Raw genomic sequence first — 23,823 nt, 5'->3', positions numbered from 1 at the left:
TTTAATATATGTGGGTCATATTAGAAAGAACAGTTTTAAATAATCTGGCTTCATAGTTGGGGAGGAAAAAAAAAAGGAAAAAAGGCAGCAGAAGGGTGTTAAAAAGGATATGTGCAGGAAAATAATTTGAGCACTCACTTAATTCCTCATCTTGAACATCCAGAAATTCATAGCTTAATTATGTGTAGGAGATGAATTATATATGTGTGCATATATATATATATATGAAAAAAATACATAAAAATAAGTTCTGCCTTCTGAAGGCCAAGGTCTTTTGCTATTAACAGAGCAATTAGATTTGGTTCCATATAGAAAAGTGACTCAGAGTTGCATCTACTTTTAATTAATTCTTTTCATGTATTCCTTGTACATGACATCTCTGCGATATGCCCAATCAGCCTCAAAACCTAAAGAAAGCCCATGGCACAGGCCTTAGGATCCTGTAAAACTCCAAAATTAAATGAAATTGCATCAGGTGTAGCTCAGCCAGCACCAGCATTTTTCATGCATTATGTTGGGGAGCTCTTGAGTTTACTTTTTAAGGATGTGAAATAGCTCTCCAAACAGCACTGCCTCTCCCTGAGCAGCAGAAGCTCAATAAAGCACTAGAGATTTGCCTATTAGGATTAAACTTTTCAGAATGACAAATGAGAGGAAGTAACCAAGAAAAGCAGGTTGCCCTGAACTCCTTGTTTGAACCAGCACAGCAAATTTTTCTGAGCTGTAGTTTGTTCAACCCAAGAAGATCCACAGTCTGTTTAAATCAGAACTGTGTGATCTGCAACATTACCCACAAAAAGAGGGGGACAGCAGAGACAGAGGCACTTCTGGCCAACAAATTGATATATATATATGTATATATATATTAAAAAAAAATTTTGGGGGGGAGAATAATGCAGCTTTCATGCAGAATATTTGGTATTTTGGAAAAGGAAACCGTACAGGTTTTGAATTTAATTCCCAAGTGGCATTTGTCAAGCCTTTTAAAAAACCAAACAAAAAATGTGTGTCAAAAAAGCGTCATGATGGGCAAAATGAGTTTATGGTGCTTGTGTGAAGAGCAAGTGTGCTGAGAGAGTGTCTGAGCCCAATTAAATTGGGCTGTGCAGCTCCAGGGTGGCAGTGGTGCAGACTGGGGGCTCTAATGAGGCAGTCAGGAGCCTCTCTCAGCCCAGGCTTGTCATTTGATTTGTGTCCTTCTTAACCAATGCATTTGCCAGCATTACCTCCAAAGTTTATGCACAGCAAATTTCATCAACAAAAAAGTACAGTAAAGGAGCTTCAGAAGAGGAACAGCTGATGGGTCATTACTGTTGTGAAGGGACACTGTAGGGATAGTCTGAAGAACTAAAAAGGCTTTTAGGCATTGAAAGGAAAAATACTTATTGTTACAGCCTTAAACAGCATCCTGGTTAAATCCTCTTGGCATTGAGACAAATTTTACATTACTTTTATTTTGACATGAAAAACGTATTCTGAAATTATGTCATCCTTTGGCACACTGCAGAATTTTGGATGAGAAAAGCAAATCACAATTCCAAAGAAAGGAATAAAATTCATTGAATCGTTACCAGAAAACTTGCACTTAAATTAACAACCGTGGTGTGTTTTCCTCATGTAGGATTCTCCAAACAAGAAACACTCATTTTTACACGTATCAAATGAAGTATTTTTATGTGAACAGTGACTCCTCTGATTTAATACAATATATGCAGCACCTGAAGCACTGCAGCCAGCCCATGGGAGACACCTCGTCAGTGCAACTTCACTGAGCCCTGCATTAAGCAGCTGTTCCCATTCCTTGCACACTGGGAATGCCCTGAGCACTTTGCCAACATTGTGACTGTTGCCACGTTTATGCAGTGAAAAAATTATTTCACATTTCATCAGTTAATTTACTGTTTTGACTTTAAAAGCTCGAGCGACTTTTTTCTTGCAAGAATTCAGAAAACAAGATGAATTTCCCTTCCCCAGGCCCATTGTTTATTAACATATTTTATACTCAAACAGGAACTATTTGGAGAAGTAACTGAGTTGGTCAAAGATTTTATTACTTAATCATCCTTAAGGTCCCAAAAAATTATGAAAAATATGTTTACTTCTCTGTCTTTAACCAACCATCACATACTTTTACTCTGAAATACAGCCCTTCTTACTCTCTTTTGTCCCTATTACTCAATATAAGTCACCATCAAGGCTTGCTTGGGATTCAAAGCATGACTTGAGCACTTTAAAGAAAAATTCCCTTGTAGAAAGAGTTGGTACCCATCAGAAGTTTCTAATTCCTCTTGTGCTCCTCCAATTGTGGCAAGATACATAAAAAATCTGATATTTCTGGCACAGTTACCTTGTTAATTGCATGGGCACTTGAACTGAGGGACTCATTTAGCACAGGAGTCTGTGCAATGTGAAATTCTGGCCATATCCAGCATGGCAGAGTTTGGGTGTGTGGAACAGATGATTCATGAATGAGATCAAATCCCCATGTCTGGAAATTCAAGTAGACACTAAAGAGAGCTGGCAAATACAGGCCAAGGAAAAATTAGAGATGTTGCTGCTGTTTAGGCTGCACTTACAAATAAGGACTGACCTGGCAGCATTCCCAGATAAACTCCAGGATTTTACAGCTGAGTAAGCTGATTGGGAGTTAATGCTGTATGATTGACTTGTTGTGCTCACAAGCCTCCTATTAGCAGAGAGAATACCACGAAAGGAAACAAGACTAAGTCTGGTAATTGCACAGCACTTGCCATCCTCGAGGATCTCCGAGCATTGAGCTGATGGTAGAGAGGGTGTTCCAGCCTTGCTGAATTACAGCATCACTCACAGCAGCCCAGACACCTCTGCAGGCTGCACTAAACAAGAGTGAGGGGGAAATAAAGAAAGGCCTGAGCTGCTTCTCCTTGCGTCTCATCTCCTACAGAGGTCAGTAGGACTTGAGCTGGGTATGAACTGGCAGCACACTGGGTGCTTTGCACTGTTCACCTCTTTAGGCGGATCTTGGAGAAAGTGCCAGAAAAGTTTTTGGGCCTGATTTGGCTTCTCTGAGACTCTTTCTTAAGATGCCTTGCTCTCTCTGAAAGAGAGAAGCTCTTTGGCTCCTGAATTGTCTCTTTTAACAAGGACTCTCCATGTGTAAGTATCTGAAGTAATTCTGAGAAGATCATGTGCACTCTGCTCTCACAGAGAATTAATTTTTTTCACAATATCAGATGTGATTAGGGAGGGATTCTGCTTATCACATGTGGAAAAGCCTAAGATAACGATTTTGGTCCAATTAGCACTTGGGAAGAGCTCTATCCTAAGACTTTAAACTGGAAAGAACATATTGCCCTCTGGAACTACTTTCTTCCTTTCCCCTGACCAGCAGCTGTCTTATCCTGAATACCAGACTTTCAACCAAAAGCTAAAAATATGAACATTGCCCCAAACTTTCCTCTGTGGGAAAACTAATAAAAATCAGCTATTATGGTTACCATCTGTATCTGGAAGAGTGGAACCACGTCTCAGTGCACACTCTGGTGAGCACTGAATAATTGCTTTCCTTTAACTTTCATAATAACATGAATACCTGCAGCTGGGACAGCCCTGGGTGATCTTTTGCTGGGCCAGCAGCCCAGCCCCTTTGTTTTCTGTCTGTAAATTTGTGACAGCAACACCTATGTCATGTTACCACCAGAAGAAAACAGAAAATGCTCCTGATGATCTCGGTCTTAGCTTGTTTTGTACAGTGTGTGTGTTACTGCAAACACAGAGTTTGAAGCAGCTCTTACAAATTATTATACCAGAAAGTAGTGGAAGGTAGAAGAGGTCCCTTGTCAATAAGAGAAAGCATCTAATGGACTGGATCAAATGCAGAAATTAGGTGATAGTAGGTTTCTGTGTACTAACTGCATAATTTAGTTTAGTTTACTTCGTATCAAGCCCAGAAACCTCACCTCCTCTTTGCTGTTTTCTTGCCAGGCTTAAGAGAAAGGAAGATGATAAGGTGGGGAGGGAATCAGCTTTATTTGCTTTCCTAGCCCTGATGAACCCAGGATATTAAGGAAGAAACTGCCACTGTACAATCTGTAGGTGGGAAATAAGTCTGCAGCCTCATTCATCCATCTTCAGCGTTTGAAGATTGTTGCTTTTCTTTCAAGTAATGAATGAATATAACAAATCATTGCATATATTTGGGGAGGGGATCTAGTAATGTAAACATTTGGTGTTATTAACACTCAGCACCCCTTGTGATCCCTGAGTGTGGCCTCGTGGGGACCTTGGAGCTGCACATTTCCATTTGTCAAAATCGCCTCAGTAGGGTTTTCCTGATAGGCTTGGAGCTGCAAGTTTTCCTTTCTGTGTAATCAAAGGGGTTTGATTCTCAGATGAGTGATGCAATTCTTGTGCCATCAAAGCAGGGACTGTCTGAGTAATTGCCCAAGTTGATGTAAGGCCCATTGTCAGGGGAATTATATAGGAGCATTTGACAACATAAGTGACAAAAACCATGGGAGCATGGTCTGATAAGAAAGCAGATTTGACCGTACCACCCATGGGAATAATACAGAATTAAACATTTTTTTTCTAGCCTAAAGTCTGATTGGCTCATGTTAAATTAGAAATAGGCTAAGACATCTGCAGACATCAACAAATCACTTGTATCTGCATCACTTGTATCTGTTTTTTCCCCTCCACAGGACAAGTTCACATTCTAAGATCTGCTTCCAAGCCTTATATTCCCAATGAGGTCTTTATTGTTTCTAATACCTTGCCATCAAAGTTGCCCCCAAAAAGTAAAGTGAAGAGACAGCAAAACAAGTAATTTGAAGCCCAGCTAGGCAGTCTGCTGGGACCAAAGCCTCACTTGACACACATCACTTAAGAGAAATGTTGTGCAGTGTGGAAGAACATCCTTACAGCCAGCCTGAGGAACTGGCTTGGCAACAGTAAAAAGCTGCAGTTATAGGAGGCTCATTTCTCTCCCTGTGCCTTCTAGGTGAAACTGCTGAGGTTTCTTATGCTGCTGAGAGTTTTAGTAAAAAATTATGCAATGGAGAGTGGCTCAGTAAGGAGGTTGATAGCATTCTCCATAACTTTCTTAAGTTTTTAAAAGGCTTTGGCAAGACAAAACATTTGGAACACAGCATCCACCAGAGAAAATAACTTTTTAATGGCATGCAAGGGACATTTTTAGGGAAAACATAACCCTAAAAAAAAACCTGGAAGCTGCTATCTGCTGAAGCAGTTCTGCTTCTAGCATTAATGGCCTCAGTAGTTTTAGTGCTGTGCCACCAAAGCCCATTCTGACTAGCCCTCCAGCTGGTATAAAGGCTATTTTATGTTTGTTTAGTGTATTTATGGGGATGGGTAGGTGGCGACATTTTAACTCAAATATCTTTTAGCACGTAGTTTTAAGAGTATTTGGGTATCAGTGAGGGACAGAAAGTCTTTGGCACAGGAGAGCAGGCTGCGTGGCATTTAAAGCACATGGTGTGCAGGGCTAGCAGGAAGGGTTTGGATGTGAGTCTGAGAGAAGACGTGGAGGAAGTGGAAGGCAGGAAAGCCGAGGACTCCAGGCGTGGCTGGGCAGGAAGGTGCAGTCCCAGTGCCCCTGGCACAATGTCACTGAGTGCTGAACACCCCAGTCACTGCCAGCACCCCGTGAGCTGTGCCTGTGTGCCTTGTCACCTGCCACATGCAGCTGGCTGGGCCTGTCATTTAAAGCAGCACACCAGGATGTCCTGTGGCCATTGCTGGAGCCTTGTGCTCACTGAACCCCTCTGGCACTGTATGGAGAGGAGAACTTCGCCCTTTCTGAGTGGAAAAACTTGATCACTGGAGCAGAAACCCCGTATCCCACCATCTCAGCAAGCAATTCCAAATCACAGAGAGAGGTTTGTCTTTCCAGCGTGCAGGAGCTGCGTTACACACTAGTCCAGATGTCACAAAGAGCCCTGCAGGGCATTTGCCAGCATCCCTCAGGGCTGGCCCAAACCTGCTCATGTGTGAGTGCCCAGAGCAGCCCAGAGCTGTGCAGAGCAGCACAGAGCAGCACAGAGCAGCAAAGAGCAGCACAGAGCAGCACAGAGCAGCATAGAGCTGTGCAGAGCAGTGCAGAGCAGCATTAGAGCATCACAGAGCATCACAGAGCAGCCCAGAGCAGCACAGAGCAGTGCAGAGCATCACAGAGCAGCCCAGAGCAGTACAGAGCAGCCCAGAGCAGCACAGAGCAGCACAGAACAGTGCAGAGCAGTACAGACCTGTGCAGAGCAGCCCAGAGCATCACAGAGCAGCCCAGAGCATCACAGAGCAGCCCAGAGCAGCACAGAGCAGCACAGAACAGTGCAGAGCAGTACAGACCTGTGCAGAGCAGCCCAGAGCATCACAGAGCAGCCCAGAGCAGCACAGAGCAGTGCAGAGCAGCCCAGAGCAGCCCAGAGCTGTGCAGAGCAGCACAGAGCAGCACAGAGCATCACAGAGCAGCCCAGAGCAGCACAGAGCAGTGCAGAGCAGCCCAGAGCAGCCCAGAGCTGTGCAGAGCAGCACAGAGCAGCCCAGAGCTGTGCAGAGCAGCACAGAGCAGCACAGAGCATCACAGAACAGCCCAGAGCAGCCCAGAGCAGCACAGAGCAGTACAGAGCAGTACAGAACAGTGCAGAGCAGCACAGAGCAGCCCAGACCTGTGCAGAGCAGCACAGAGCAGCCCAGAGCTGTGCAGAGCAGCACAGAGCAGCACAGAGCAGTACAGAACAGTGCAGAGCAGCACAGAGCAGCACAGAGCAGTACAGAACAGTGCAGAGCAGCACAGAGCAGCACAGAGCAGCACAGAACAGTACAGAACAGTGCAGAGCAGCACAGAGCAGCCCAGAGCAGCCCAGAGCAGCTCAGAGCAGCCCAGAGCAGCCCAGAGCAGCCCAGAGCAGCTCAGAGCAGCCCAGAGCTGTGCAGAGCTCACAGGGAGTCTGCCCTGTCACAGCTCTGATGGCCTGGGCACCCCAGGTCATTTCTCAGCAGGGCACAGCAGCTGCAATAAGCAGGGTGTGGGTAAGACCCCGACACATTTGGTCCCTGCCCATCCCCAGCACTCCAGTGTCCATTTGCCTTTATAACTGGAGATTACATCTGGATTTAATAGCCACAGGGGCTCTGAGGTGCAAGTAGGAAGATCCTTTAGTCTGATGGGAACCAAAAGTACATACAGACTGAAAGTATCATTTGCTGGTGATTTTCCTGAATGGAAAATGTTCTGGGCTGTTTTTCAGAGGTTTGACACGTGGAGCTGATGTGGCCCAAAGTGCACTGGTGTTTCTGCCACTGGAAACCAGGCACTCTCCAGTCCCCCATCTTTGGAAATGAAGCTGCGGGTTTGTTTTCTGTTGCTGTGGAATAGGAATATTACAATAATACTGTGGGCCAAATGGAATTGAGGACATATTAATGGCAACAAATGATAAATATTAGCAAGCATGTGAGATAGTGTAATTGTTGTAATGGCAGAAATTATATTAGTAATGAAAGAAAAGCTGAGAAATAGATTGGATCCAATAAACATTGGATTGACTCAATCAAGATAAGAGCAGTAGGGCACAGAGGTGTACTCAGTGAGCTGTTTGTTTTCTGAAGCTGGGAAATATTTTGACTCCAAGAGGACCATGTGATTAGCAGAGTTAAATGAGATGGATAATACCGTAATATTTTTGTGAATTGTTCTTCCAGCTGAAACTTGCCTTCCCCATCTATAACAGCAATATGTTTTGCATAAAGCACTCAAACATCAGGCAGAGAAGGGTGGGAAATGACTGATCCTTTAGTGTGAGAGCTCTGTACCGAGGAGCATACGTGAGGAGTAAATTACACAGATGATGGTAGCAGGAATTGTGGCAATATACTGAGAATATGTTGGCAAATTATTTCTATTTTTAAGACAACTCTTTTTCTTTCCATATGCACACGACAATAATATCCTAATCAACATGGTCTTTGAAAAGAAGGCAAATTTTATGTCAAATATTGACAAAAAACATATTGACATAATTTTTTGATGTTTATAGTTTGTTCCACTAGCTGTTTTCCTTTCCCAAAAGTGATTTGCCTTTTATTGAAGTGAGAAGTTATACTAGAGTTTGTGCACATGACACTTGGATTCTCTAAAACCTTAAGAAAAATATTGGTAAATATTTTTGCAAGTTCAAACATTCTACTTTATAGCAGGTCCCAAAGTGTAAGATTTTATCTCTTACTGTATCTTTAGGCCCCAATACATGAATTTCAGGCTTTTGCACCATTCATATTAGTTTAATGAAAAGTAATGTTTCTGTTTGATAGGAGAAACAAACATGGTATTTAGCAGATTTAGTAGCAAAAAGTGACACGGGAAACTCTGGGAAGTTCACACGATGTAGTTACATCATTTAAATGTCTAATTATCCTTCACAAAGGCTAAGAGTGATGCAAGTTTCCATAGCACATGTCAGAGTCCTGCCAGCCTGAGCTGCTCATCAATCCATCAGTGGCTGGGACACAGCCTGGTGGCTCTGCCCCCATTAGTGCCACCTCCTCTCCATTTCTCCATCCTTTGCCTCCTCATTAGTAGAGGTCGCTAAAAATTTTACCTACTGTAAAAAACTGTAGCCTGAAGAACTTCCCTTAGCTACTCTAGAGTTACTCTCAGCAAATCAAACCCCGAGTGATTATCATCTGAAAAACTGCCAGTCAAACACTTTAAAGTGATTTTTCTGACATCCTATTACATATGCACATATCCTGCTGTTGCTCTGTAAAGCACACTGTAAAGCAAGGCCTCAGATGGGTTTAGGAGGATGAAGAGTAAAGCAGAAGTGGGTGGAAAAGAAGAAATTAAATATGAATAGGGTGTGTTGCTGTGGATTATAAAATTAAAATGTTAACTATGCAGTAATAGTCTATGATATTTCTTCTAACAAAAAAAGAAGTTACCATATTGGGAAACTTGTTGGTAACACATATAATAAGACAAAAAGCAGATTTGAAATGTAAAAGATTTTCAGACAATGCTTGAAACTGAAGAGCAGAAGTAGCAAAGCAGACAGCACATGCTTCCTGGTTGCTCTTGCAAGAATTATTTTTTCTCTGCAGAGACTAAGAGGAGACTTGTTTATGGCCTCTAATCAGTAAAAATAAAGGTCAGGTTTTTTTTCAATATTCTTTCCTTAATGGCTGTGCCTAAATGGATATTTAGACACTTCAGCTGCCCAGTTTTCAAAGGTGCTACAAATCTGTAGCTTTTGCTGATATCTCTGATTGATTCATGTTGTTTGGATCCAGAGAAAATCATGGAGTTTATATATATATGCTTGAAAATTGGTTTAGACATTCTCCCTCTAACTGGCAGAATTTTGGTCTGTAGCATCCTGCTCTGTGCATGGGCTCTGTGGGCAATGACATGGAACATCAGCAGACATTTCCCCCAGGTTAAAAGGAAGGCCAAATACTGTGCATTTCTAATCTGGTCCTACTGTGTTCCCATTAAGATCATATCATAATGAAATTCTTTGTATTTTTAAACCCATTGCATTTCCCATAACATTAGTGTATGGGCAACTGAAAAAAACTAAAACTTTCACTTGTATCATTGTACAGAATATTTTTGCTATCGCTATTATGGGAACATATTCCTATCTTTTAATGTTTCGTAGTGCCACTATGGCAAGCCAGGGTACAGAGAGCTCAACATTTCTAATACAGCATTTCTACAAATCAAATCCATTGTGAAAGCATCAATGATGTTATGACATCATTAGTGTTGAAAGCAGAGAAAGCCAAGGACAGCAGCCACCATTTAGAAGCTGTGTGATGTGAGGGCTGGAGCCTTCCTGACTGGCTGCTAAAGACCAAATTGTCTTTGGAGCTTCTGTTTGTTTGTGGCAGTTTCATCACTTGTGGTGATACGAGAAGATGAAGTGTGTGCCGGGCAGGAAATTTAAGTACAGAGACATTTATATTCCTGTCCTGTTCTGTTCTACAAGGCAAATCCTGCTGGGTTTCTCCCTCCCATTCCACAGAAGCTGCCTGGCTGCCCAATTAGTGTGCTTGGGAAGAGGAAAGGGGGCTAAGGCTGATGTCACCCACTGGCGTCACACGCTCTGCTTTTAGCTCAGCGCTGTCCTTCTGTTCCTGTGAAAGTGTTGGGGAGCCCACTCTCTCTCCTCCACAGCCAAAAACTTTCGTACAAAGCAGAGACTTGGAATTTCAGCTATCTCGTGCCATTCCTGAGGGAGATGCCTGTGGGAAGAAGAACTTTTCCTGTTTCTCCGGTAGGCATGGAGTCTGGATGTCAAAGGATAGAAGAATCCAGATTTGTGCATGCAGCGTGATGTGGATAATTACCATCCACATTTACTCAGGGGGAGAAACCACTCAGAGTCCACAGGACACAGAGCATGAGGACAAACACCTCCCTAGGTCCCACAGGCTCTGGACAGCACAAAACCCTGGGAGTTTGCACAGGGCAGTCCAGCAGGAATTAAATCATCATCAGCTCCAATTGATGCATCACAGCCTGCCCTGCTGCTGCTGGTGGCACCAGCCCTTGCTAACCTGTGCTAAGCCAATTCTGTGAGACAGTTGGGAGTTTAACAAACGTATTTCCAATTGTATTTTGGAGAAATCTCAAGCATGGGGGGAACTGGTCATGTTCTGTTCATTGCAGCAGATGGCATCCCATTTGGTGTTTGTTAGCTTTGTTTGCAGCTCAATATTTTGTTTCTAGGGGAACTCAGTAAGTTAAATAATTTATCTCCCTAATGCATCAAGAGTCTGATCCAAACTCTACTAAAGTCAGTGCAAAACATTTGATTAACTACCATGATCAGTGGATTAAATGCCAGGTTCTATATGTTGAAGAGTATTTCAGATGCTCCCTAGTGAGAACAATTGGTCTCTGCCTTTCCATGGAGAAATTTTTGCCTGCAAATAACAAAAAATATTCAAATACTGACAAAAAGCTTAACAGACAAGAGTGCAGGACTGTGGAGATAGGGATGATGTTCTGGTTGAATGTCCAAATTGCTAAGCCTCTCTTGCTATTAAATTCCGCATTTTTTAAATGAAGAGTATAAATAATACCTTCCAGCTGCATTTGGAATTTAATCTAGCACTGTTAGCAGGCTGCTTTGAGAGCTTTGAAGGCCCCATAGCAGCTCTAAGCAAATAATCATTATCACTTAATATTCTCATCAAGCATTCTTGCTCAAGATGGGATCTTGCATTACAAGGGCTAACCATAAACACATTGCTCCTCTGATGAGGAATTTTCAGAATGTCAGAAGCAAATTCACACCCTGATCCTGCAAAGAGTTTTGCATGGGCAGGACTCTACCACCCTCAGCAGTCCTGCTGTCCACACAGGGCTCCTAACCATGTCTGTACATGGAGGAAAATTGTATTCCATTGTTAGGAGTATTTGAATACTGAATAATCTAAGATATTGAAGAAATCAGTACTTGAAAGATTTTTTTTTCTTTTCATATTCTAATACATATTAAATGCCTGTTCATTTTCAGCAACATTTTTTTTCAAATTATTCATTCACTAGTAGAGCCTGGCAGCTGCTTTGTTCTGTATTTTCATCCAGATTTTCTGTTTGTATCATTTTTGGGCATCATCATTCAAAACGTGAGTGTATATTAGCTGTACAGTGTGCCTGCATGAATTCCACTTGTATTTTAGTCCTCCTAGTGGCCTATTATATTAACAATATTACAACCTGTGGTTTAGGCATAGGAACATGTTCTATATCACCAGCATCTCACTGCAGTTGCAGCATTGATACTGCAGTAACACTTCTGCATTGCTAAGGTCAATAAATCTCCTAAAATATTGTCCATCCAGTCATGTGGCAGCTGTCACTTCACACATTTCTCTTTTAACCCAGAAATTGCAGTGAGTCAATGCAAAAACCACTGCATTATTCTTTCCCTGCAGGAAGCCCACTGTGGGAGCAGGAGCCTGTGCTGCTTCTTCACACCAAATTCCTCCTTCAGTCCTGCCCAGCAGAGGTTTTCTCACAGGCAGACAAGGAGGGTCAGAACCCACAAAACCAGGGTTCCCAATACATCTTTTCACTGTGCCTTCTTTCTCTGAAAAAGCCTCAAAAGCCTTGCCAAAATATCACCTCACAACGTGGGAAGGGCCTTTTACAGCCCAGCTGGGCTCAGCACAGTTTCCACCCTTTCAGGTCCTGTTAGTGCTTCACCTGAGCCTTGCTGGCATCCAGGGGAGCTGAAGGTGGAAAGGTCTGTCCAGAACTTGTCCTTGAGTTTTCTGTTTTGAGGCTGTGCCCCTGACAGAGAGTTTGCAACCATTAATGCCTCCTGCCAGATCCCAGTGGGAGACATTCTGTATGCCTGGCTGAGCCACGGAGCAGGATAGAGCTTCTCATGACCAGAAACAGATGTACTCGTTTCCAAAAGATGAAGTAAACACATCTAAATCCATAAATTAACTAAAATTCCCCTCGGATCACAGCCAGATGATATGCATGTTAATCAACATGGATAGCACTGCTTTAATTCAGTGAGGAGGCAAGTTCAACATTTATAAATCTCCTGGCTGTAGGAGCTTCCATCTGCATCTGCAGCAGTGGTCATCTTGGTGCCCAGCATTGCTCTGCTTAATTCTAAATTCTTATCTCTAATAATTCTAATTCTTAATTCTCCTAATAATAGAGAAATAGTGTTTCTTGTTGAATGTCTTACAGAGTTGAAAAAGGACTGTCACCTGCCATGAGCATTTAGGACATAAATTGTCCTAAGTGCTCATGTCCCTGCAGGTACTCCCATTTTGTACACACAAAGTTGGTGTTTTAAGAGTGTGAAGGGCAGGCCCCAGTGTCAGGAGCAGCCAAAGAAAACTGCAGGGAAGGGACCCAAGATCCCACATCCCAGTGGGCAGGGAAGGGACCCAAGATGCCACATCCCAGTGGGCAGGGAAGGGACCCAAGATCCCACATCCCAGTGGGCAGGGAAGGGACCCAAGATGCCACATCCCAGTGGGCACGTCCCTGTGTCCCTGTGCATGGGAGCATTGGTGACATCCTCTCCTCCCCAGCACCTTCAGCCACAGGCAGGCACCTGCAGCTCCTCAGGGCTTCCCCAGGTTCCAGGAGCTCCAGCCAACAGGCCTGCGTTGCAAAACCTGTCCTCCAGCACATCTGAAACTCAGCCATGAATTTCTTAGCTTTTAAATTGCATTTTTTACATGATTATCTTCCAAAAAGGTTTTTATAAATTCTTGATTAATTTTTGGGTTGGCTATTTAAAACAGTGTTTGGTTAACTAATTCCTGTAATTGTTTATAATTATTGCCTTGCTATAAAATCATCTTAATAGGAGGTTGGGGGTTTTTTGTTTTCTTTCCAGTAGAATAACAAGTTATTTTATTATTCAAACAAGGCTTACTTCCTGCTGTTTTCAATAAGATTTTTAATAAATATGTAAATTTAAAAATTAATTTACTGCATACGTTTGGCAGCATGATTCTTGAGCTGACAAAAGTTTGATGGATTGTAAAATTATCCTCCATAAAAATCATCAGTCACAGTAAACAGAATTTATCAGCCTCTGGTAATTCTACAGCTTTTTCTTCATCTTATCTCCTGTTAGGAACTCACTTAAAGTTGATTATAATATAGTATGTTTCTAGAAACGTAATTCACTCATATATTAATTAGATTTTAGGTTAATATCCCATCATGGAATAGGACATGAGCCAACAGTGTTTTCCAGTTGTTACAGAACCGCAGTAGAGAACCCTTGATTGCTGTTCCCGTGTGGTTTAACCGCCAGGACTAATCACTAATCAAATTCAAACAACATAAAATGGAACATCCTTCATAGCATTTATTTTCTAGCTGACTTATACTATAGGCTTTTTATTGATACAACTTGCTGTACTGAAATGAACTAAAAATTGCAAGAGAGGATTTATCCTTCTGCTTTAATTTGGTTCTGCAGCCTGTGCCTGAAATTCTGTCTTGGGTTTTTGTGCGTGTTGTGCTGCTGTCCCTGAAATACTCTGCCCTACAGCAGAGATAAATTGTTTGCATAAATTTAGAAAGTCCCTGTAAATAACTGCACTGTTATGTGGGATTTGATAGCAGATGAACTTAAAACATAGGTTCCCATCTGCAGTTCATGCTTTGCTTGAATCAGTGCTGAACTCCGTGCAGCTCAGAACATCAGCTGGAGAGGTGGCAAGTGCAGTCATGTCACCAGCATCATTATTTGCATCTGCCCCGTCCCTCTTTTCTCTGATTACAAAGGAACTTCTCCAGTCTCATTGCACAGAGTCAGAAAACAGTGTGCATGTGGTTCAGGCTGCTACAGATTTACTGGGAAGGCAGCCTGGGCTGTGCTCCCTGCTCCTCCAGGAGCACCTACCCCAGTGCAGGAGTGCCCAGCCCCTCACCCTCACTCAGGGAAGGTGCAGAGGAGGACCCAGTGGGTTTCATGAGTGCCTTTCAGAAACCAAGGGTCACAGAAGGGGAAAGAAAGGACAGTGGGTTTTGGTCAGAATCATTAGAGGTAAAAAATCTCCGTTACGCAGAGTTGATTAAAATCTGTAGTGGAAAGGGAAATGTCAGCTTCAGGCTCCTAAAATAAACTATGTAGCTGGACTGGGGTTTAAGCAAGCTAATTCAGAAAATTTTAACAATGAAGAAGACCCAGTTTCCAAATCTAAAATTTTGACCTCTGTATTCCCAGTGAGAGCTTGGAGGAGCTTTAGTTCTGCTGTGATGGACATGAGGGCTCCCTCTGCAGCAGCCGAGCACTGTGGTCACACAGAGGGGAACTGATGGGTCTGGAAAGATTGTTTGTCTCTCCCCAGATTTCCTTCCTCCTCAGAGGCTAAAAATAAAAAGCCCTATTTGCTGGGGAACTCACTCCTATGTTTAAACTACGTCCCTGAATCATTTTGAGAACTTGCAAGAAGGGACATTCCCTTTCCTTCCTCTGCAGGTCTTCAGCAGAGATTCACACTCATTGAACTCTCCCCCAGACAGCACAGCCCTCATAAAGCCCATAGCAAGCTCCATAGCTGGGAGAATTATTTCTACGTGGTTTTGTCATCCTGCTGATTTCCTCTTGACCCTGCCACATAACCTTGCTTCTTCAGTGGCTGGACTCAATGATCTTAAAGATCTTTTCCAACCTCAACAGTCCTGTTATTCCATGATTCTCCTTCCACTGCTTCTGTCTTCTTGCCCACAGGTCAGCTGGATGATCATAGGCTATGAATCTAGTCTAGTACACAAAAGACAGGATTACTAGTGAGGAAAATCATTACCCACTTGCAATTCCCTTTTGCAGTACAGTCTTGGAGTGCAATTCCATTTTTCTAGTTCCAGTATTCCGGGTGAATGACACAGACATTACAGGCCAGGAGCATCACCAGGGAGAGAGGGGATAAGTGTCCTTGTAACTACCAAAATGTATTGTCTTATTCAAAAAAGCCAAAGGTGGAAGATGAAGACAGGCAAGAACGCAGCTAATTCAGGAACAGGAGTCTGAGAACAGCTCAGCCATACAGAAAAAATTACTCTGATTACTGAAAATGTCAGTGAGATTATATGTTATATGAGTACAATCCTGCATTTACTGAGTTTGAGAGGATTTTTTATCATCAGTCAAATAGGAGATAGAACCTATCTCTTTAAGAACTGCATTTGGCACTGGATAAAAAAACCCCCACGACTTTGAACTATACTTTTTTCTCCTCCTGGATTCAGGTCCGTGTAAGTATTCCAATTTAAAAAAATCATCCAAAGCTCTAGTCTAGGATAAAATAATAGCCCCCTTTTTTGTACAAAATTTCTTTTTTATTAAAACAATCTGCCATAGTTTCATCAAGGTAAGGATAACTACTTTCATTCAGTAGGACAAACCTCTGTATATTTAAATTCTGTGAGGTGAAATAGAGTCTGAAGATTGAAATAGTGAAGTTATTTAGGACTGCATAGTTCCAGCACCATTTGGTTATCACTGACAACATAACCCTTCGTATAATTCTGTCAGGGAAGAGTACTACCTTCAAATGGTTAAGTCAAGTTCAATAACTTTGTCACTAATCTCACCTTTCAGCAGGACTATTTTTTCACTGCCATTTTTTTCAATCAGTAGAAAACCAGAAAATTTTTGCTATTTAACTCCCTCTACAAGTAAAGCTAAAAGGATCTCTGAGAAGTTAAGTGAATCCTATACATCTCTTGTTCATTTTCAGTCCATCAGGTTCTAAAAACTGAGTAACAGCTTCCTTTCTCACCATGGATATTTCTTCCTTAATGCCTTGTGGTGAGCTCCTGATTGCACTAAGCATTGCTTTTAGTGGGTAGATTCCCTCTGTGAGAAGCAGAATTGGTGATTCTGCCAATGTGAACAGAGTGAGGCTGTGCTTTGCCTTCTGGAGAAAGTACTGGTGTTTAATTGCTTTTCTTTTCAATGCATCGCCTCAACACACTTGGCTGAGCACCAGCACCGTTATCATTTTCCAAGGTATTGCCACTTAGAATTGTATTTTCTTGTTCCTTTTTAAATAAACTTTGTCCATGCAGAGTTGATGGAGCCAGTGGCCATTCTGTGGCACTGTGACAGAACAACCCCGTTTGTGCCATTCAGTTTGTACCTGAACAGAAGGCAAAAGGCCTGGGAACTCAGACCTCAACAATCTGATTTATTAAATTATGCAGAAGTTCAGAGAGGGCTGGTGTAAACCTAATCAGGTCAAACAGTCTTGTCATGTCAAGGAAATACTCATGTGTGAGGATGGTAATCTTGGCATTAGAATGCTGAATGTTCTGAGTCCTCTCATCATTTTATGAAAATTATGCTTTTGAAAGCATAAGGCCCAATTCACGAAACTAAATTCTATTCTCTCCTAAATCACACAAGAATACAAGATACAGACAACATGAGTCTCGACTCCTTGGCCACCTGTTCATTAGGCAATAGCTGGTTTTCCTCTAAGGTGATTCACTTACAATGCAGGATCATGAGAAACGCTTTCCTTGTGATACTAAAATATATTTGTCGATTTTTATACTCTGAAATACAGTAGGTAAACTTTGATTATGTTGTCATTGTTACACAACCCATAATGCCATCAGGAGATGATACATAACAATGTATATCTGGCTTTCCTATCAACTGCGGAACAGACTAATCAACTTAAAAATGTTTCCTAGCAATGCATTTTTTTCCCACAAAAGAAGCTGCCACTTACTGTTTATTATGGAAATCTGATGGTGTGTCTCTGAGAATGTCATTATCTGCTACAGCAAAATAATTCTGGGATTTCTGTTCAAGTAGAAAAAAAGAAAAATTATTTCAGAAATTATTTTACTGTCAGTCCAGAAAACAGATGAAAGCTTCTGACTATGTATAATGGAGAGCAAGGCTTATCTTATTATTTAAAGTTATGCTTTAAAGAGAAAGAAGTTCAAACGTCCCATTTTTAGCTCAGCTGTAATGCAGCAGAGGTCACGCAGTTACAGCTTTCACCTTTGTAGTTTGCTGGATGTGGCTGTACTGCTGTTTCCACTGCAGAGTGTTGCTTGTTCACCCGATGTTCAGTGGATCTGGAGATGGTTCCCTTTGCACAGAGAGCCTGCCTGGCATTCTGTCCTGGCTGGAGGACAGACAGCCACTGCCCAGCCCTTTCCACGTGACACCTTCCACTGCAAACAGCACCAGAGAATGCAGGGAGAGGTTGCCTCTGATCAGACCATCTCTGGTCAGAAAACTGCCCTGCCTCTGCTTGCACCTGCTCTTCAAAAAGCTGTGAACATATTAAAATTATCCCACTAAACAGGTCATGTATGAGCAGCACACAGCGTATCCCACTTAGACCCATTGTGTCATAAATACAAAGCACTTACAGGACTTGGAGGGTATCTAAACTGGAAGAACTGTGAATTTAAAATAAGAAATAGAGGCTCCTGGGATCAAGTTTACCCTGAGCATATGCAGACAAAGTAACAAGCAGTTTTTAAAAAGTAAAAATCTAGAAAATTGCTTTCCCTCAAAATAAAGTTATGAGCAATAACTAAAAAATATCAAAAGGGAACATACTTTGTATCTTCTATTAGAGATCAGATCTGAAATGAAAGACCTTGAGTTATACAATTAAGTATTGATTTTGTTGATTTATGTTTAATTCTTATCACAATTTTGTTTGTTTTACCAATAGTGTTTTGCAGTTATACTTCATTTGAAGCAATGCCCTCCTTGCTTTTGTGTTAATCTAAAAACTAAATTGCCCAATGCATGAGAGACATAAATAAAGTTCGTTTTATTCCTTTTTGTAACTGATTCTGAGCTCTTTAAAGTGCTGGTTAACTAAACTTAGACAGCTGGAAAATACATTTATCCTGCAGAACGGTTCACTGCTATTTCTGGGTTCTGGCAGGACTTATAAGCACAGCCTGACCTCCAGATAATCAGAGCTTGTGTGTGTTACCCCACTGGAGAAATGGCCTTGCTGCTGCTTCCTTGGTGCCCACGAGTGGGGTCCTGTGTGCCTGTGAACCAGCCCACCCTCCCCTGCTCCTCCTTCCCACTGCACCTGAGGAATCCCTGTGCCCTGCAGAGGGGCTGCAGTTCTTCCTGCTCCTTGATCTGAAAAGGCATTCTACCCACACGTAACCTCTCATTTTTACAGTTTGCAGAAAACCTAATTTGATGTATTAATGTAGAAATAACACCTATTTATAATGTATCAGTGTAACTGCAGGCTAGTTTTGTTTTCCTAATTTGCTGTGCTTGAAGTGACATGCCAGATTTTATTACATCACTAATGGGTTTTAGTTATTCCCTTTAGGATGTTGCCAGCAAGGAAACATTATTCTGATTCATGACACATGGGTTTATTTCAAAGTGATGTGGCTCGTGATGAGTGTCTGTGTATGTCAGGAAGAGTTTCTCCTCTCCTGACAACTGGTCACTGTTCTCAGGTGGGCAGGTAAGAGACTCCAGCCGTGGGAAGCTCTCCACCTATAGAGTGGAGCAGAGCAAGAAATGCTCCCTGTACCCTAAGGCCATAATGGTACAGATTTTCCATGCAAAAATACACTTAGGATGAGTAAAACAAGCTACCCATTGATCTGCTTTAGGGTGATGGGCCAGAGTTCTTACAGAGGCACTGTGAAAACTACAGTTTTTATCTGCACTGAGCCTTTTTTCCTTTTTTACTCTTATCTGTCTGCTGTAGACCAAAATCTCGGACAACATGTTTTTGTCTTTTCCCTTAATTAATACTTAGGAAAACATGCAGAGTCCACAGCAAGTGCAGCACTCCCCTTGTTCACAGAACAGATCAGAGTAGTCAGCAGCAAAGTCGACACTTTAGGGCTGAAATGGCTTCAAGCATTACTGCTGAGAAGGATCCTGAGTGAGAGCAAGCAAATATTGTTGGACCCATCTCAGCTCCTGTAGCAGCACTGAGCAAAATCCTGGAGTCCTTGTCTTTGCTGTGGTGACAAAACCTCCTGTTCAGTGTGCAGAAAGCCACCCCTGATCAGGAGAGAGCTGACTGGAAGCTGTGGTTTAGGGGTCAGGTGCTCTCTGCACTTCTTACCCAATCTCACCTTGATCCCCTGGATGTGGGACACACCCACCCCATGTTCCACTCTGCAGAAGCAGCTGCTGATCACATTAGTGTGGCTCTCAAATGCATTAATGAACTAATTACCTTAAAATAAACCATGCTAACGTCTTTGGTCTAACCCTTGTTCTTTGTTAGACTGTGACTCTGCTGCAGTCAATAGCAAATCTACATAAAAACCCCCAAAGATATTGTGTAACCACATATGCAATTTATCAATCAAATTCTCACAATAGTTGTTTTTGTTTTTTGTTTCATCTAGCAGCTTTTGAGACTGCCGTGAATAATGAGAAACGTATTTAAGCATGAATCTAAATAAACACTCTTTGGTAATTTTTTACAAATTGTATCTATAGTAACTAGAGAAAAAATTCTTAACTTGGGTTAACATTTCTGTTCTGACACAAATTGAGGTTAAGGAAATGACCAGTGACTTTTCAGGTCTAGGAATGTACATAATTGTGTTACTGTGAGAGAAAATGATTTGTTGATTGTGCAGCTTCTTACATTAATATCTCTGGTTAAAGTTTTGTTCTGGCTTATGAGTTTTATGTGTTAAAGAAAGGAAATTTCAGGGGGTTTGTTTACAGAAGGATGTAGCTAGGCACTAGGACACCTAAAAAGACCAACTATTATCCGAAAAATACCCATAACTTATTTCTGAGTTGTTTCTTGTTTTGGTAATAAATTTTGCTACCACTGTTAGAATTAGTTTTCCCTTTAAGCCCTGATGTATTGTAGATGCACTGTTCACTGCTCAGGATCTTTTACTGGCAGGTTGCTTTTACTTGCAGTTTGCTTCAACTTCACATGATTCAATGTTGTTGCTTGAAATTTGTAGAGTACTTTTATTCCCTGCAGTTTCTCTAATGTACTCTATAAAATAAATGAGAATCTAGGATGTGATTAAAGTAGGATTGTAGCCTAGGTTGTGCTTGAAGGGTATAAAAAATTATTGATTCTGCATATATGCAGAATATACCAATGAACTCAGTCTGGTCTGTCCTGAAGTGTAAATCCATCCTTCAGCAGGACAGCCCGAATCCTCCTCTGATTGTGCTGCTTTACCCAGCCTGCTCTGTCCTGCAGATTCTCCAGGTGTCTGTGCTCCTCCTGCCAGGAGTTGGAATTGCCTCCATTTGAATCAATAAGAGTTTTATCACAGGCCTTACCAACTCCAGTATTGAGTCCTGCGGTCCCAAGTCTGTGCTAACTACTCACATTCAATTTATCTAAAGGAAAGCTGTGAAGTGGGAAAACTAAAGACAAAGAAGAATCATTTCGTCTGTCTATAATAAAAGTATTTTAGGCTTAGCACTCTGAAAAGCAAAAAGTGTTAATGTTTGTTATTGATGCCATGGCTGAGAATTTTCTCATCTGGCCTACAGAGAAGTGAAACAGCTTTTTCAGTATTTCAAATGAGGGCAAAGGGAAGAACATTTTAAGGTGAAATTGTGAAAAATTTCTATTGTAGGGTCCTAAATTTGTGTTCATTCCCATTTCCAAGGGTTATATTCCTCTATCTCAGAAAACATTTTAATTACAGATATTGAAGACCTAAGTTTTAACTGTCATCTAAAATTAGAATCCAACACAACATTCCCTAAAACCTTTTAGACTCAAGATTAATTAATGCACCAAGCAGAAAATGTTCATTTGCTAAGACTTTAGGATCTCCTGTTGCTTTGCTTAAGTTTGTTTGAAACATTTTCCAAAAATAGTAATCTAATCCATGCACTGTCATCTTATGAAATGTGACAAGATCAGAACAAAAACAGTCATTGGACTGGCATTTCAATTTTTATCTAACTGGCCATCAAAACAAGCAATCAAACTGTAACAATTTGTCTTCCTCTTGCCAAAGATTTCCAAGGAGAAGCAGCACAGCGTGCACAACATTTGACTGACTTGAAGCTTGAATTCTTCAGAAAATTCTAAGGACCCTTTATAACTGCACACGTAATGACCCACAGCATCCACACGTCTGCCCAAGCTGCACCTTCAGTGTGCTTGAAATGCCATCTCATTTTCTAGCTAAACAAAAATATTGATGCCTTGGATTTATGGTAATTTACTGAGTCTGTCTTTGCCATCTGATGGCACTACCAAAAATGAGGAATGGCTTTGCACTCTGATGGCATGTCTCAGAATGCTTGCATCTTATCTGCCCAGGAGGTTATTGAATGCTGATTGTAAAATGTTGAATGCTATCCCATATTTCTCTGGTAATATGATCTGTGAGAGGAGTTAGTTACTCAGATTTTGAAACACTCTCTATATAAACAGCAGGTCATTTTTATTGAGCTGCTCCCTACACGGTTCCCTAATGATTCCTTGGTCAGATCTCTGATTGAAAATACCAGTAGCTGACAAAGGGATAAAACTACTCTGGTACAATCCTACTGTGTGTTTTTAATATAATGTGCTAATACATTGCCCAGTGTTCCCACAGAATTACACCACTTCTCCGAGAAGGCCTGGCCAATACCTGATTGATTCTGGTCTGTGGGGATTGGCCCAGTTGAGTGTAATTTCCTGTCTTGTTGCTTTCTTGTCTATTAGAGAGAGTTTGGGTTTGTGGAAATCAATAGGCTTATATACGCAAAATGTGAGGCTATTCCCTAGCAAGTTTCATTTGCATCCTTAATTTATGGAAAATGCTGTTTTCTCCTCTGCACTTTTTTTTTTTTTTTTAAACTCTACTTAAACAAATACCTATTTAAATATACCCCCCAAAGTATTCACGCAGGAGAAGATCTAAATTACTGTGAGGAAGCTGGAGAAGTTTAACACGTGCATAGCCAGGGTCTGAGACTTAGGACATGAATTGCACTTGAGTGTTACATAAATGGAGTCCAGCAGAATCATTCAAGTCATGATTTATCCTAAAATGGACACTAATGTTCTATTTAATCCTAACAGTTATTTAAGCATCTAACAATCTATTTCCTCTCACCCTGTGAACTTTGGAAAGATGGTAATTAATGGTGTACAACAGGATAACTTTTTAAGGAATATACTTTTAATATTTCCCTCACTTTTACAGAAATTGAAGCAAACTGAAGAAACAAAAGAAGATCCCCAGAACAGAGTATCTCAGATTTCCCTGGAGTCTCTCAATAAATTTAACAGCAATAATGTACTTTTATTGGAAAAAGAGAAGAACTGTCTGAACAAGGTTGAAGGACAGAAGGAAGAAAATGGAAAGAAGGAAGCAGCATCCTTGAACAGCTCGGGTCGGCAGGATGTGGACAATTTGGAATCCTTGAGTGATTCCCTGTACGACAGCTTCTCCTCTTGCACCAGCCAAGGCTCCAACGACGTTTAGGGACGTTTCCCAGTGGGCTGCAGCACGGAATGGAGCTGGAGGGGAGCGTGCAGTGAGGAGGGAGAGGAGGCTGTGTTTGAAAACTCCCCCTCGAGCTGGCTGTGCTCACATCAGGGTGTTGTGACCCCCCAGCACACAGCAATAAGGCAGGGCAGTGTCACGGTGGTGCGTGGGGCTCAACACACCCAACACAACCAACACACAGAATAAAGTCTTAATTTTGCACTTTTGTGAATATTTGTACAGTTGTAAATACCTTGGGAAAATATTTGTAGGGGTACACGACAGCAATAAATATTAAATTGGTGCTATGCTCCTGTAATGGCAGATTACTAACTTAAAGAAATTGGTGTTAATATTAACAAGAAAAGCTAGTAGATTTTTTTAAAAAGAGTTATAATTGTCCTAGTCTTAAAACTGTATGTAGAAGCACTGCATTACCATAAACTTGGGCCTGCCAGATTGTCTTTAATAAACTCTCATGGTCTCCCTTTTAGAAAACATATTTTATATTTTCCTTTTAGTGCAATTCAATACAGGTATTCTAGGGGAACCCGCATTTCAGTTATTACAACTTCACAACAGGTGTCTTATTTCAAAAGGGTTTTGACTTTTGACATGGCAAGAAAATGAATAGATTAAAAGGCCTGATAACTGCTGGCATTGGCTTCATCAATCATGCACATAACTGTTTGAAAGATCAGGGTCAAAGCAATTCACTGCTGACACAAACAGGAGTCTTGTAGGAATGAGAACCACGAAAACCACCCTGTACTTCTGACTGCAACGTGGCTTTTCAACTTCCACCTCCTCTGTACTCATGTCCCATGAAATTACGAATGTACCATACTGTGTTGTCTTTTCCAGTCTCTGTT

At 41.5% G+C, this 23,823-nt stretch overlaps 1 protein-coding gene across 1 annotated transcript in view; it reads left to right on the top strand.

Moving 5' to 3' along the window:
• NCKAP5 (NCK associated protein 5) overlaps window positions 1-22,948 on the top strand; it is a 195,031-nt gene extending 172,083 nt beyond the window's left edge. Inside the window, exon 17 of the mRNA XM_063400949.1 lies at window positions 22,667-22,948. Coding sequence (XP_063257019.1) covers window positions 22,667-22,948 — 282 coding nt within the window. The remainder of the gene's footprint in view (window positions 1-22,666) is intronic.
• The last annotated feature ends 875 nt before the right edge of the window (window positions 22,949-23,823 follow it).

The sequence above is a fragment of the Prinia subflava genome, chromosome 6, assembly GCF_021018805.1.
Source record: "Prinia subflava isolate CZ2003 ecotype Zambia chromosome 6, Cam_Psub_1.2, whole genome shotgun sequence".
Taxonomy (NCBI): Eukaryota; Metazoa; Chordata; class Aves; order Passeriformes; family Cisticolidae; genus Prinia; species Prinia subflava.
The sequence above is the reverse complement of the archived record's forward strand: the minus strand, read 5'-3'. Positions and strand labels throughout refer to the sequence as shown.